The sequence below is a fragment of the Rhinolophus sinicus genome, chromosome 13, assembly GCF_057876585.1.
Source record: "Rhinolophus sinicus isolate RSI-liver-muscle chromosome 13, RSI-T2T, whole genome shotgun sequence".
Taxonomy (NCBI): Eukaryota; Metazoa; Chordata; class Mammalia; order Chiroptera; family Rhinolophidae; genus Rhinolophus; species Rhinolophus sinicus.
Genome location: NC_142513.1, coordinates 60664977 through 60679369, shown reverse-complemented (window position 1 = coordinate 60679369; position 14393 = coordinate 60664977). Strand labels below are relative to the sequence as shown.

Here is a 14393-nt window from a genome sequence, read left to right as displayed (position 1 = left end):
TATTAGAATTTCCCCCGTCAGACTGTATCTTCCATTGCAGTCATATTTTAAGCTGAATTTGTTTTAGCCTTTTGGACTTCACTTAAACACCCAGTTGAATAGATTTTATTTAATTTATGATTACCTGCTGAGCTTCTGTGTAATGCTTTGTATCACCCCAAATAGCCAAGGTAACTTAGGCATTTAATAGTGTGGAAATGTAGCTTTTAAGAGCAGAAGAGCAGAAGTAATGGGGCTCATACATCTGTTTACATCTGTTTCTTAAAAGTTGAATAATTTTCCTTTGCCACTAAAAACCAGTGATTCACAAACTTTTTGACTGCATCCCACCCCCTCTCTACCTCACATAATAACATTTTCCTATGAGAAAACAAAATTCAGTCAGTGATCAGAATGAAAAGCCATACGTAGCACAGGCGGATTTGAGGCAGGTTATGTATATGTCTTTTAGCAGTCCTTATATGGATGACTCATATTTGAGCCATAGCACACAGTGGAAAATTGTAGGTGAACATATTTTGCATGCAAATTATTTACTGTATACAGTAGGGCTAATCCGAGAGCTTCCCAGTAGATGATGCCAAACCACTAGTAATCTTAGTTAAAAAACAAAGGTGACAACAGCTGGGCACAACCAATTCAAGGCCACACTGGTGAAACGGGTGAAGGGTCCTTCCCCCAAAGTACAGAAATTGTGATCAATATGCACAGAAGATGCTTTGCAAGGTTGGCGGCCCAGTTTCTTAGTGAAGACGGACTGTGACTCATCAGTTTCAGTAATGCCCGATCGTAACACAAGTGACTCTCAGGGTTACTCCTAAGTAGCCTTTGGAAGCATTGCAAGTTTTAGGGAGTTGGGCATTGTTATCTAGAACTGCAGGCCAGGGACTATTAATATTTGAGAATCACTGTATAAATTGGAAGGCTTTTCATATTACTACAGTTAGTACATTTCAATAATTATACTGCATTTACTAGGAGAACAAAAAGTATTCCGCTTTTTGTATTGTCAATACTGGATCTTAACTACCTCACTCCACACTTGGATTATGAAACCGGCCTTCCCTTCCTGTAAAAAGTGAAAATGACCTCATTTTAAACTGACGTTTGGGGCATGGTTGGTAGTTTCAGTTAAGTCAAGTAGCAGCACTGTCATTACGTAGCCTGTCACGTAGCTAGAAGCTGCATTCTTAATTACTGATTGTCTGAGGAAGCTCCCGTTTGCTAATTCATTGCTGAAGACCCACAGTGATTTGGCTAAATCAGGTTTGCCTTAGCTCTTATTTGCCACGTGCTTCAGTATTTTTAAAATTCCTCAAAGAAGAACTGTTAGTGAAATGCTACATGTTATTTTCTTCCAGGTGTCCATGGGGCCCGCTTTGGGTCACTTTAATGCTGTTCCACAAAGCAGCTCTGGCTGTGAACTCTACTGACTCTTTGTCTTCCTCTAGAGTTCATCTTCATTTCTAATGCAAGATGATAAGGACCAAAGGGCGAGTGCACCAGTATGGCCTTGGGTTCTTACCTAACTGTCCATAATTTGAACAGCTTATATCACCTGGTGATAACAAAGTTTTGTCGAGATCATTCCATGTGTTCCATTAGCTACATGGCTTCAACAGGTGTCCCAACGTGAATATCTGTGTATTATCTTAGATAGCTCACCTCGCTTCTCGGGACCTCAATTTCTACTGTAAAATGGTGGAGAAGGAGCGGATGGCCTTTACGGCGCCCTCCTAAGGCGTTGTCCATGTGGCGCTGTTTCTTCATTGACAGTGCTCTGGGGGTGTGAATCTCTTATTTTCTGCTTTTAACATCACACTTCTGGAAAGAACTAAAATAAAGGCTATTTAGTCCACCTCTACTTCCTTTCCAGCTGGTTAAACTGAGGCCTAGTGAGGTGAAATGACTGGTCCAGGGTCACCAGCTCAGCCTTGGCACACTGCAGGTTGTAGCAGTATATCCTGTTGTCTGGCGGGAAAGACAGGGTGGAGGTCAGTTACTTCTGCCTTTCTAGCTTACACTTGTGCTTTGGATTTCCACCTTTGACTGTAATTTTTAACTTATCTAAACATTTAGAAATCCTCCAAACAGTCCCGGAAATCTCCAGGAGATGAAGACGAGAAGGACTGCAAAGAAGAGGAAAACAAAAGCAGCTCTGAGGGCGGAGACGCCGGCAATGACACGAGAAACACAACTTCAGACTTGCAGAAAACCAGTGAAGGGGTAAGGAGACGCACAGCCTGTCTCTTCGCTTCTGTTAACGTAGGAGACACTTTGCTTCAAAGTCAGGATTCGTGTCTCAACATTAGTAACCCTGTCGGAGTCAGTGGAGAAGCAGTCTCAGCCTGATCCTAGATCCATCCAGACCCCCTGAGGAAGAGATGAGGTGCTTAGAGTCTGCGAATAAAAGTGCCAGGTGGGAATTGTACCTGCCCACCAGTTTGGATCTCTGTGAACAGTTTATTCTTTTTTAACCTAACTTCAGCAACTCGAGAGTCTCTTAAAGTAAGGTGTGAAATACTGAAATTATGAAATGCCACCTCAAAACTTGACAGTTGTATTTCTTTCACTGTAAAGTAAATGGCATGTTCAAAATAGGGTATTTCATACTGCTTCTTTCCTAGAAGTGGTAGGTAATTTAATGTACCCATGGGGATTTTAAGTGTTTAAATAGTCAAACAATATATGACTTTTGGTATTTAAAGCACCCAAGGGGAAAACTTGCCCACTTTGAGTCTTGGTAATTTTTATTAATGTCTAATAACTTCAAAATCACAGGTAAGAACCCTGTTGTTGAAGTGTTCGTGAAGGCCTGCTTATTATCCAGTGCCATGTAACAAATTACCCCAAAGCTCAGTGGCTTAGAACAGCATTTATTATCTAGCATTTTCTATGGATCAGGAATCCACACAGGTGTAACTTGTTGCGTCTTCTGTCTCTGGGTCTCTCCAAAGCTGCAATTAAGGTGTTAGCAGGGGCTCAAGTCATTTTGAGGCTCAAGTGGGAGCAGGTCCTGTTCCAGGCTCATTCAAGTAGCTGTTGGCAGGACTCCGTTCCTCACAGCTGTTGGACTGAGGGCCTTAGTTACTCGCTAATGTTGGCCTGAGGCCTCGCTGGCTTCCCGGCACACGAGTCCCCTGTAGGCAGCTCCAGCAGGGCAGCTGGCCTCATCAGAGGACGTGCAGAGGACCAGCAAGAGAGGGCGCTGGCAAGACAGAAGCCTGTCTTTGTTATCTAATGTCGGAAGGGACATCCCATCACTTCTCTGTCATTCTCTTCATGAGAAGCAAGTCATGAAGTCCAGGCCACACTCTGAGAGAGGGGATTACATGGGACATGCTACCGGGAGGCAGGGATCATTGAGAACCATGTCAGACGCCCGTCCCTGAACCAACCACTGATACAAGGGGATTTGAACTGGCTTGGACCAGTCAGGTTCTACCCACCCCTGGAGCTGGAGTCAAATCCCCAAATGACAAGGCTATCAGGTAATTTCAGGGAGGGGCAGAGGATAGAATACGAGGTGTGATCCAAAAATACGGTGAGTGTTTAAATTTAAAAAATGAATTACAGTAAAAGACACATTGCCATTAATCCCCCTCGAGATGCTCCCCCTCGCTGAGAACACATCCCATCGTTCCTGCCACTTTCTGAAGCAGCTCTGCAAGGCCTCTTTCCTGAGTGTCTTTATGAGTAAATGAGGAAAATCTGGCTTTACTTAGATACTAATTGGAAAATGTATACAAGTATTTTAATAGTCTTTTCAGATCATTGTGGTTATTTTTTGATATGACACCAATTCTTTAAGTGCTAGCTTCTCAAAGGTTAGGTGCAGTGTGGAATCTGAAATCTTTGTATTCTGTTAGGTGGAAATCTGTTGAACTGTCTGGCACGTTGAATATCTTTTACCCATTTGGAAAATACTGGTTCTCTGAGTTATTTGTGCCTTCCAAATATTTCATTATAAATATACCATCCATTATAAAATATTTAAATTACATATTTAATATCACTACCTATCTTGTCAGAAAAATCTGTAAGTATTGGGAAGCTGTCGATTGTAGAGGATTTAAGTTTTCCAGAGTTCTAATTTTCACTTAAAAGCTACAATTTTATCACTGGCAACAAATACTTCCAGTTGTTTTCCTTGAAGTAATAGTCTCATTTCATTTATTTTTGACAAAGTGCCAAATAGCCAACCCTGAAGAACCATAGTTGATCTGTCATCACTTTTTCAAGTCAAGATGGTGTTCCATGAAGAGATCCTATGACTTTTCCTGCCTCCTAACTTCTGCTTACTGTGTCCTGGCTGTCTTTCACCCTCACACACCCTACAGCCTCTCCCTGTGCCTCAGAGAGAAGCTGATTAAATTAGCTGGCCATTATCCGCTCCGGGGGTGCCATGGCCCAGCCTGGCAACCCTCGCACGGGCACGCACTTCCGGCTGCTCACTGGAGGAGACTTCCTGGTCTAGAAAACCCTCCGAGCACACTGTCCAGAACATACACCATTATGAATTAGTGAGATATTTCTTGATGCATAGATGCAAATAGAGTGATTATGGTATGAGAAGTAAAAAACAGATTCATAATTTGCTTTTATAAGCATCCATTGGACAGCTCCTTGTTTAAAGACACACCAAAGAAAAGCATGTGCTTAAAGTTGTGGCTACATTCTCGTGCCATCTTCACTTTGTTTGGGGCAGAAATAATTTTCTGAGGCTGCCGTGGCACCGGGACCATCTGTTCCAAAAATATTCTTCAGTGTGGATTGAGTAATTGTCACTATGAATTTTCTACCAGTGTGGATATAGAATGCATTGCCTTTCATTTTACTATTAATAAAAAGACATTGTTAAAGAAGTTTTTTTGATTGACAGTTTTTCATTGTTTTAATGGGTGTCTTCCTCCTTCACAAAGGAGGGAAATCCTTCAAAGTCTGTGAGTATAATCTTCTATCTAGTGGTTTTATTTGTTAATAAATACTTAGAAGTCACCAGACACTGCATTTTGTAAGTTCACAGATTTTAAATGTGTTTTTTTTGTTTTGTTTTGTTTTTAAGATTAGCTTTCTCGTTTTGGTAGGAACAGAGAAGGCTAAGAAATGTATTTCTGCTGCTTGAGGGGATGGTAGGCTTAGCAGTTTTTCTATTTGAAGGTCTTGGAATCATTTATATACGGTCTTATGTACAGTTCAGTATAGACGTTGGGTCTGTAAGTGAGAACATATCCATGAGTGAGCACATTATGTGCTTACAAACACATTCATTCACTTAGTGAAGTAAAAAGGTGAAGCGGGCTGTTTTTAGAAAAAATATTTGCGACCTGCGTTCCCTCTTTCACTCATCCCATGAGAGCATTACTCGGGGGTTTAATGTATTTGGGTTAATGATGAAGAAAACAAAAAATAGCATCCCTGTGGGGAAATGTAACCTGACACAGTTTAAAGTGGGACCCACATTGAAACATCATTCTTTTAGGAAGTAGAAATATTTTATCTTTGTCACATGGATGCAGTCTGAATTCTAAGAGAAAACTAGGCTTCCTTTCCCTTTGTGCATCTTAATTTTGTCAATTCTTGTGTTTCTGTGAGCCATATGTCACAGTAATTAAGTTGTAAATATTATACAGAATAATTTGCATACACTCCAAATGCATTTTACATTTGAAGCAGCTTACCTTTCTTTCTGACACCACAGATCTCATGCAGATGAATTCCCTGCGTTTCTCCACTCACTGTGTGTTCTAACAACACATGGCCCTCGGGCTGTGCAGAGTGCACGGCTGCACTCGGTGCCCTGCCAGGCAGTGGCTTAAGTTTATTGTGGGGTTTTGCCCCCTTGTTTTAATAGAACACTAGAAATGTCCTAGTAGCTCCTTTGGCTTTCTGCCCTGATGGGTATAACACAAAGCCTCAGAGGCTGTTCTTGCTAAGTGTAGTCGATGCTGCAGTGCAGCTGAAAATCTCAGACGACCCGGTTGTATACCGTCCAGGTGTGGGTAGCTTTTATTGTTGGTGTCCTCAGTCGTCTAAACCTTGGTTTTCTTTCTTTTTTACAGACTTAACTACTGTACTGAATGCTGCATATTGAGAGAAACCGCAAGAAGGTTGTGTGTTTGGTTGTCTAATATTCTTGGATTTGATATGAACCAACACTGTCCTTGTTGTCATTGACAGATCCCCAGTTTGTATGTACATTATTCACATTCCTCTCTGTTGTGTTTGGGGAAAGAAAGAAAAGATATTTTAGCCTTTTTTAAGGTTATTGATTTAATTTCATGTTATTTGGTTGCATGAAGTTGTCCTTAACCACTAAGGATTATCAAGGTTTTTGCACAAACTTATACATGGCTAGGATCCTATTATCAAGGCAGTTATGTTCATAATTTTCCTGCCTTTCTCCACCATCACCAAACACTCAGTTAAGTATAAATTCGCATTTTTTTTAAATGACCACTCAGCATAATGTGTATTTCCTCTCTGTGACAGAACCCAGGAACCATTCCTAGATATATAACGTTGGCATATTGAAGATGAAATTAAAATTGTCCTTCAGTTTTGAGGCCACGTGTAAAGTTTAATCATACTGTAAAATATCTATTCTGTATTAGAAATAGCTAGTTGACAGCTTATACTTCTCAAAACTCATGTTGTTATGTACACAAACTCAGTTTCTATATGTGAAGTCAGTGAGTCTTTTTGTGTTACTCCAAAATAAAGACAACAATTTATTTTTTTCCCACTGCCAATACAATGTGAGCGAATTACTCAATGTGGGTACTTTACATTTTAAAGCAGGAATCAGCAGTAGCCCTATGGGAAACCAGACAAAGCACTGACTTTTAAATATAGACTTTTAAAATGGACTCATTTTCTTTCAGAACTAGAATTAGAATAGTTAATATCCATCCACAAACCATTATTATGTGTACATTATTGTTGCTATTGTGATAATAGAGAATTTTATTTATTTTTATGCCAGCTTATATTGTGAGAACACATTTAGTCAGTTTGGGTTTTATCAATCCTGTTATGCTTGTCCTTGGACCATCTTTCGCGTATTCGAGATTTGTAGTTGAAAAGTTTACTGTAAAAAAAAAAAAAAAATCAAAAACAAAAAAATGTATTGTTTTTACAGAATAAATTTATTGGAATGTGTACTGGGAGTAAGATTTGAGGTTGTAAACAACTAAGTTAGTGTAATTTGGCTTCATATATGTAATGTGAGGTATTAATGTAATCCATATATTAAAGCAAAATTTGTTAACAGCAAGTTGACAATAGAATCAAGTGCAGGTGAGGGTTTTCTTTTTCTTTTTAAATACTCTCTGGGCTTTAGTTTGTTTGCTTGTTTGTTTGTTTGTAAACACTGCGGGGAGGGAGAGGAAAAGCTCCGTGATTGCTTATACATCTAAGATATTTACCAGCTCGATGGACCCTAAATTCAGACACTTGACATTATCCATGTATTGATTTGACCCCATTTTCTTTTAGTTTTCTTGCTTTGGTGAAGAGCTAATAAATAACATGAAGAGAAAACGTGAACGCTCTAAAAGCCTAAGGGCATTAATGATGCCGATGGTGACGGTGATGGTGGTGGCCAAGGGTGATGAGGGTGGTCCAGGGTATGAACCCCCCTCCCCACTACCACTGTAGGCCACAGCAGAGGCAGCTGTGTTTGGGTTTCTCTCATTTAGCAAATGCTAATGTTTTTCTTTTATACTCACGATTCCAAATGTGAAAAGTTCATTAAAAGATAGTAGGAATGACAATCCAGTTCTTTTTCCTTAAAAGGTACTTTTTGAGTATTTTAATTGGATTTAAAATTAATGAAATGTAATTACTGTGTCAAAAGGGCTCTTCATTGCTCACACTAAAACATAAGGAGACTGTAGATGGCATTTTGACTTGGAACTTACTACTGACAAAGTTTTAAAATAAAAAGCCTAAAAAGACTGCAAAACTTCTGGAAAAAAAATGTTTCAAATTTAATGAGATTTGTTTTCATAAAAGGCCAAAAATTTTATTAAAAATATACAGAGAAATGCAATAGAAATATCTCCAGTTACCAGTAAAACAAATATTCCATTAAGGGTAACAATACAATTATTGATCTCTCTTTAGCTATTTAGGCTCACAAAGAAATTTTAGTAAAAGCAGTTATTAAAACAGCAGTAAATAATATGCTTTCCTTGGGAAAACATTTTTCAAATAGCATTTTAAAATATTCTGGCAATTTGCCTTTTATATCAATGTTGATAATGAAGCATATACATCTTATGCAAAAATATTTCTCCAATCTCTATTTGCTATTTTGAACTTTTAATATGCATAAACCATATTCACTTTTGAATCGTTTCATTTCCATGCTCACTATTGTAGGAGATAAATTGTAATTTTTCACCCTCATGTGCAAACAGAATATTGAGATAGATGGTCAAGTTTATTCACAATTTTGACTATTTCTTTAAACTGTTTCTCCACTTCAATTTTTATTCAAAAAAAAGAAAACATACCCACACAATACCATATATAGCTCACACACATAGTGCAGAAAGAAGAATTTATATATTCTTAAGTGTTCCTGTGTGGGAAGGGAATGGAATGGGACAAAATACCAGTACCAGGATAACAAAAGTCAGTAATATAGAGAAGAACAACATGAAATAATGTTTTTATTCAACTTTTTCATCTGCCTTTATTTTTATGAAGAACTCTGGTTTGTAGATACAACGATAGGCCAGGAGCTGAGGAAGAACTCCGTATGCTATGTTTAATACTAGAAAAAGGATTTTCGCTTCTTCGGGGACTCTGTACACATAAGCAGTTCTAGCATGAAGAGAAGCACCGATGTGAGAAAACTGAGCCTGTTGCATTAAAAAACAAAACAGGGTAAGCATGAACTTTGTGTTCAGTTGGGTGTACAATGAGTTCTGAATTCAGACCCTGTTCCTCTGCCTTCAAAACAGTACTTTCAAACAATCCATAGTCGTCAGTATGTCATTGAATTTAGGGCCAGTCTTGACATAACTGTTCAAATAAAGTACACCTTTAGCGTGGCTTTATTTCACCAGCTGTTTTATAACCCGAGCAGTGCCCGAGACCAAACATTAGTTCAGTCTAACAGAAAAATCTGAGAAAAGTCTGTTTTTTCCTGATTTGCATTCTGAACATCCTGTATAAGGTCTCGATAGTGGCTCATAAAGCGTGTTCCAGTGAAAATTAAGAAAGTGCAGAGTTGAAAAGCGCTGAGGACCTCAGTTTCATTTATTAGTCTGTCACCTACTCCCTGTAGCAAGAGCTCAAAGCCTTTCATTATGTATCTTTGGTGCTTTATTTATTCATTCATGTATTTGTTTCTCGTGCAACTTGCAAAAATGCTAAAAGTTGTTTTGTAAGATAAGGTTACCGATGCAGGTGGCGATGGACTTATGGTTGCTCTCCATAAAATGGCAACTGTACAGGAAGGCGACCTTTTTGAGTCTAATTATAATTTATTTAGAAGTACGGCTGGTCTGCTTATAAAATGGAAAGGTAAGAGCTTCTTTACTTGTTCAGAACACACATCAGAATGTGCTGGTTGGTCTTTTTGATACTTTTCATAAGTACAGGGGGAACTGTATTAGAAAAGGTTTCTTTCTGTGGGATTTGCTCAGGATCCTTGTATCATTACAAAGTGCAGTCCTGGAGTCTGCATTTTCATACCTTACTGAGACTCAAGATACACAGGAATAAAGAATTGGGGGTATAACTAATAGGTGGTGAGTTAATAGTTCATCAGAATCAAAGGGAAGAGACAGAAGGTATCACAGTCTAAGAAAGGCACAGATATAACAAGAATGAAAACTAAATAATTTGCTTTAAATACATATGTTATCTTGCATTTCCTTTCACATGAAATCAGTTTATTCTGCTAAGAGGTTAACAGACAAAGGTGTTACTAAGCACTTGATTTTCCCATGACAAGCAAAGGACAGGTTTTCATAAGCAGCACGTGTATGGCTTTATATCAGTGACAGATATTTCAACAGACTACATTTATATAAGTTACTGGGACATTCTGGGGACCTCTGTTATAGGTTTGCTGCTCTCTGGAGATAGAAATCAAATTAATTGGGTGTGTTGCCAAGGACACCTGCTTTGTGGTCCACCAGGCCCTAAGAGGGCTCTGCCCTCGAACACCTCCCGGGGCAGGTGCCTAAAGGGAACCCAGCAGCCCATAAGCATTTCTTCTCTGGGCTCTGAAGACAAGTGACCTTGAGAATAAAGGGTATTTGAGAGGTTGCCCAGAGCTGCTGGTCCTGTGGACATCGTGGGAACACTTAACAGGATAGTGCTCCCGGCACTATTTTCCCCTAGGGCCTGTTTGGAATAACAGTGTTTGACTGACTGTAACCAATGTTTTTCTTCTGTACTGGAGGCCAGATTTGAAACCTGATTTTCAGAAGTGTGGGTTTGGTGTCTCTATCTTTATAGACACTTGTACACATCATAGAAAGCACCAAACGTGGGGCAATGCCAACCCTACTTGCAGAGAATGGGTGATCAGAGCGATCACGCCTACTCGCATGGGAAACCAGCACAGCCAGTGATTCCTGAGGCTTTTGTCCTGCACTAACCGTGCAGTTAATACCTCATTTTCTCCAACAGCACACTCATGGCCACATGAAACCATGATCCTGTCTTTAGAGTAGATTGTAAGCCCACCGGGCAGGTACTGTCTGATGTTTTTTGTGTGCCACCTCTCGCACTGTTAGAGCTCAATAAACATTCTACAACAATGGTCTCGTGGCTGTCAAAATACAGAAAGCTTCTACAAAGCATTTCTCTGTTTTTATACCTGTTTTAGTAGGCCTTTGTCTTCAGAATTATTTCATGGGGCAAAGACGATGTTATTTTTGATCAAGAGGTGCATTTCTGTGAGAGAAGCAGCCTGAGGCTTGCTTTCTGCCGTTTCTGGTGCTGTCCATGGTTCTAATGGTGTGTGTATGATGGTGGCCACACCTCAGCGGAGTGGGCACCCAGCCTCAGCATCTGGAGTTGTTTCCAGGCTTCTGAAGTTTCAGAAGAACCTTAGCCTCACCTGAGGAGAGTCCCCAGCACATAGGTGAGAAGGGGCTGCAGAGTGTCTCCCACCTTATGACGAGGCCCAAGCACTGTGCTGGGGTCTGCTGCTGAGCTGACATGGCCCAGGCTTGTAGGTCCAAGTTATGGATCCCACACATTGCTCCAAAATTCAGTGATGTGAGGTGGAGCCCCTAATAATTTTTTGTCTACTCCATTCTAAATCATTTTTCACCTTTACATGAGATATATTTTAATTTTAATTTTTTTTTTTAGAATGGATGATTGGGATAGAAAATGAGATAATAAAGGCAAAGAAAGGTTAAATTTTAGTAGCTCTGTTTTCTTATATTTATAGAGACAGTCTGGAAGGGGTGACTGAAAAGCACATTCCTGGCTCCAGAAAGGAGAACTAAGTTTCACGTATCCACACAAATACAGGTCAAAACGAATGGGAATATTGGGACAATAGCCAGGCTCTTTGGCCAATACAGTATAAGTAGCTAATCCAGGACTGTGTTACCGTTTTTGTAGGCTTTTCTGAGCAGCATAGTCTAGTGGTTAAGGACATTGAACCTGGAAGCAGACTGACAGCGTCCAGTCCCGGCTACACCGCAAACCAGCAGTCTGACCTTGCGTTAGGTATGTAACCTCTTTGGCTCCCTCATCTGTAGAAGTTGGCTAATAACGGAGCCGGCTCCTGGGGTTGCCATGCCGGTTCAATGAGTTGATCTTTGGCAAGAGGTTAGGACCGTGCCAAGTACATGGGGCTTTTCCACAGACAGATTCAAAACCCAACCGAAATACCTGTCCAGGATCTGTACTCTACTTCGTTGAAAACCTAGGCTCTTTGGTTTTAGATCCCCTTGCTGACCTTTTGACAATTTCAAGACTGTCTGTCTCCACTAAAGGATAATAAGCACGTAAAATAGTAAACCCAAAGTCTAATTTTAAGAGTAAAGATGTTTAGTGAGGCATCACCCCAGAAGCACATGATTAAAATGGGATTTGCATTAGTATCCCAGTTACCCATGTTCTTCATAAAGCTTTCAGATATTTCTTAAAGGTTTCCATAAAGGAGAAACATAAAATTTACCTCCCATAGAGTCAACTGAATTATCTGCAGATGGGCCTCTAGACCCCTTTATGAGAAAGCATGTCGCACCTGCATAGCCAGGGAGCTGAGGACGAGGCCTGGATGGGAAGGGCGTAGCCTGGCTGAAACGGAACCGCTCCTGCTTCCGTGGCCGTGAGGGTTAACGGTGGCGTGGAGGCTCCCTGCCAAACCCACTGTGAAGCTGCCCCAAAGCTTTCTCCCAGTTTCTCTGATTTTTAGGTTATTACACACAATACCCATCGCTACAGATTAATGAATGGATCTTCTGAACAACATAAGGTATTTCCCCTCCAGATTCTTACTGGGACTCTTCTAACAACAACAAAATAATAGCAATGAAGAGGTTCATAGATTATGACATGCCAGGCAGTGTTCAAAGCCCTTTACACATATTGCATCATTTAATCCTCACAGCAACTCGATGAGAAAGGTACTGTTACTATCCTAACCACACAGAAGAGGGAACGGGATCTGAGAGAAATACCAGGCTCACTGAGCTCATTAGTGATGGCTGAGGTGGAACCAGTCTGCCTTTGGAGCTCACGCTCTTAGCCATTTTGACTCTGTTGGCTCTGATTCTCTTAATTTTCAGTGACACTTTAGCAGAAAAAAAAATTCTTCAATTGATAGAAAATGCTAATGAATGGATCTAACGAGCCTGTAATACTTTTCAAATTAGACTTGCAACTTGAATCCTATGCTGAGGAATTTCTATGGGAAGACACTTGGGTTATGAATGCGTCCCCAGTGGAACTCTGGGGTAAAATGCATCCTGGTTTGATTTGATTTTCTTTTACTTCTTGATTGATCTTTCGACTTCTGAAGGCGGCAGATTTGGCAGACTCCTGCACGGCCTGAAATCAGGGACCAGTAACTACTTCACAATGTTTTCTATGGACTTGTACTGATCTAGAAGCTTTTCAAAGGTATTTTTCTTGTTAAATTGCATAGGCTCTTGGGAATTCACTAGCTCTTTCAATACATGCAGGTTTTGACGAAGTTTGTAGGATCATGATTGCGTAAGACTTCTAAATGAGGAATGGTAGCAAGCAGGGGTGCTAGTCAAGGTAATGTTGGATGCTTTCTGTGAGGAGTGTGTCAGATACCCTCCCAAGAGGAGCATTCATTTCATAAGAAGTATTCGCTAAGTAGAAAACAAATCCCATGACAAGAATTCAACATTCTCATTGTGTGCACTATTTTGTAGCACTATGATTTGTAACTTCTCTTGTGGCTAAACACGCGGAATAGGTAGATACTAAAGCCCAGCCAAGAGCTATGGGAATGTCAGACACGTAATTTTTGGATTACATTGTTGGGTCGGGAGAAGCATCCTTCTGACATTTACAGGATCTAGTCTGTAGGCTCAGGCTACCTTGCTACACTGAGTGGTGATGGACAAGCCCAAAGATTCCTGCAAAGCCTGGGGTCTGGCCGAAGCTGCTGCTGCTGCTGCCAGTTGCTCTGCTGTCTACGCTGCCCTTCCCAGAACCGCCTGGCTGGAGTCAGGTGCCCATCTGCAGGCTCAGCCTCACCAGCAGGTACAGTCTGGGGTCAGTCCTCCTGAGTCAGCTCCAAGCACCCATTTGCCTCAAGCTGTGCCCTTCACACCTCCTGGCTGCTGGCAGTCTTCTGAGACTTGACCAGGTCCAACGCCTGGCCTCACTCGTACCAGCATCCCAGCCGATGACACGTGGCATGCAGAGGCAAAGCACACAGGTAACGAGTAGTTGTCTAGCTCTGAGCAATCTCATCCTCTAAAGAAAGGGCCTGGTAAGAGTAGGGTGAGTGGGAGGCCCTGTGTCCTTGAGGGCACAGGAAAATGTGGCCGGGGAACCAGGCCAAGAAAACAAAAGCCAAGGCTTACTCTCCCCTCAGACCTGCTGCACGCCCCATGCCTAAGTGTGTCCTTAGTCTAATAAAGCCCACTCAGCCCAGCTTGATGGCACTGCCTCCTACCCCCGAGGGTTCTCCAACTCCTTCATGCCACACACAATGCCTTACATAGCGTTCTCGGAGCTGTGTAGCATGGCTGATGTCTGCATGAGGAGAGGGATAACAGTGGAGAAGAATGTGGGCTTTGGGGTCAGACACGACTTCATATCCCCAGTCTGCCACTTAGTAACTTTGTGACCTTCAGCAAGTACCCAGCTTCCTGGACCCTTAGCTTTCTCATCTCTCAGGGAGACTTTTTAAAAACTTAGAGAAT

At 41.0% G+C, this 14393-nt stretch overlaps 2 protein-coding genes across 6 annotated transcripts in view; one reads left to right on the top strand and one right to left on the bottom strand.

Annotated features, from left to right (window-relative positions):
- The window catches only part of HDGFL3 (HDGF like 3), a 33567-nt gene extending 26278 nt beyond the window's left edge, over positions 1-7289 (top strand). Inside the window, exons 5-6 of the mRNA XM_019743446.3 lie at positions 2080-2226; positions 6063-7289. Of these exons, the coding sequence (XP_019599005.1) occupies positions 2080-2226; positions 6063-6068 (153 nt within the window). The 3' untranslated portion in view covers positions 6069-7289. The remainder of the gene's footprint in view (positions 1-2079; positions 2227-6062) is intronic.
- Positions 7290-8650: 1361 nt separating this feature from the next.
- TM6SF1 (transmembrane 6 superfamily member 1) overlaps positions 8651-14393 on the bottom strand; it is a 21817-nt gene continuing 16074 nt past the window's right edge. For all 5 annotated transcript variants that reach the window (XM_019743443.3, XM_074317855.2, XM_074317856.2 and 2 more), the window contains one exon: positions 8651-8870. In XM_019743443.3, the coding sequence (XP_019599002.1) occupies positions 8679-8870 (192 nt within the window). In that variant the 3' untranslated portion in view covers positions 8651-8678. The remainder of the gene's footprint in view (positions 8871-14393) is intronic.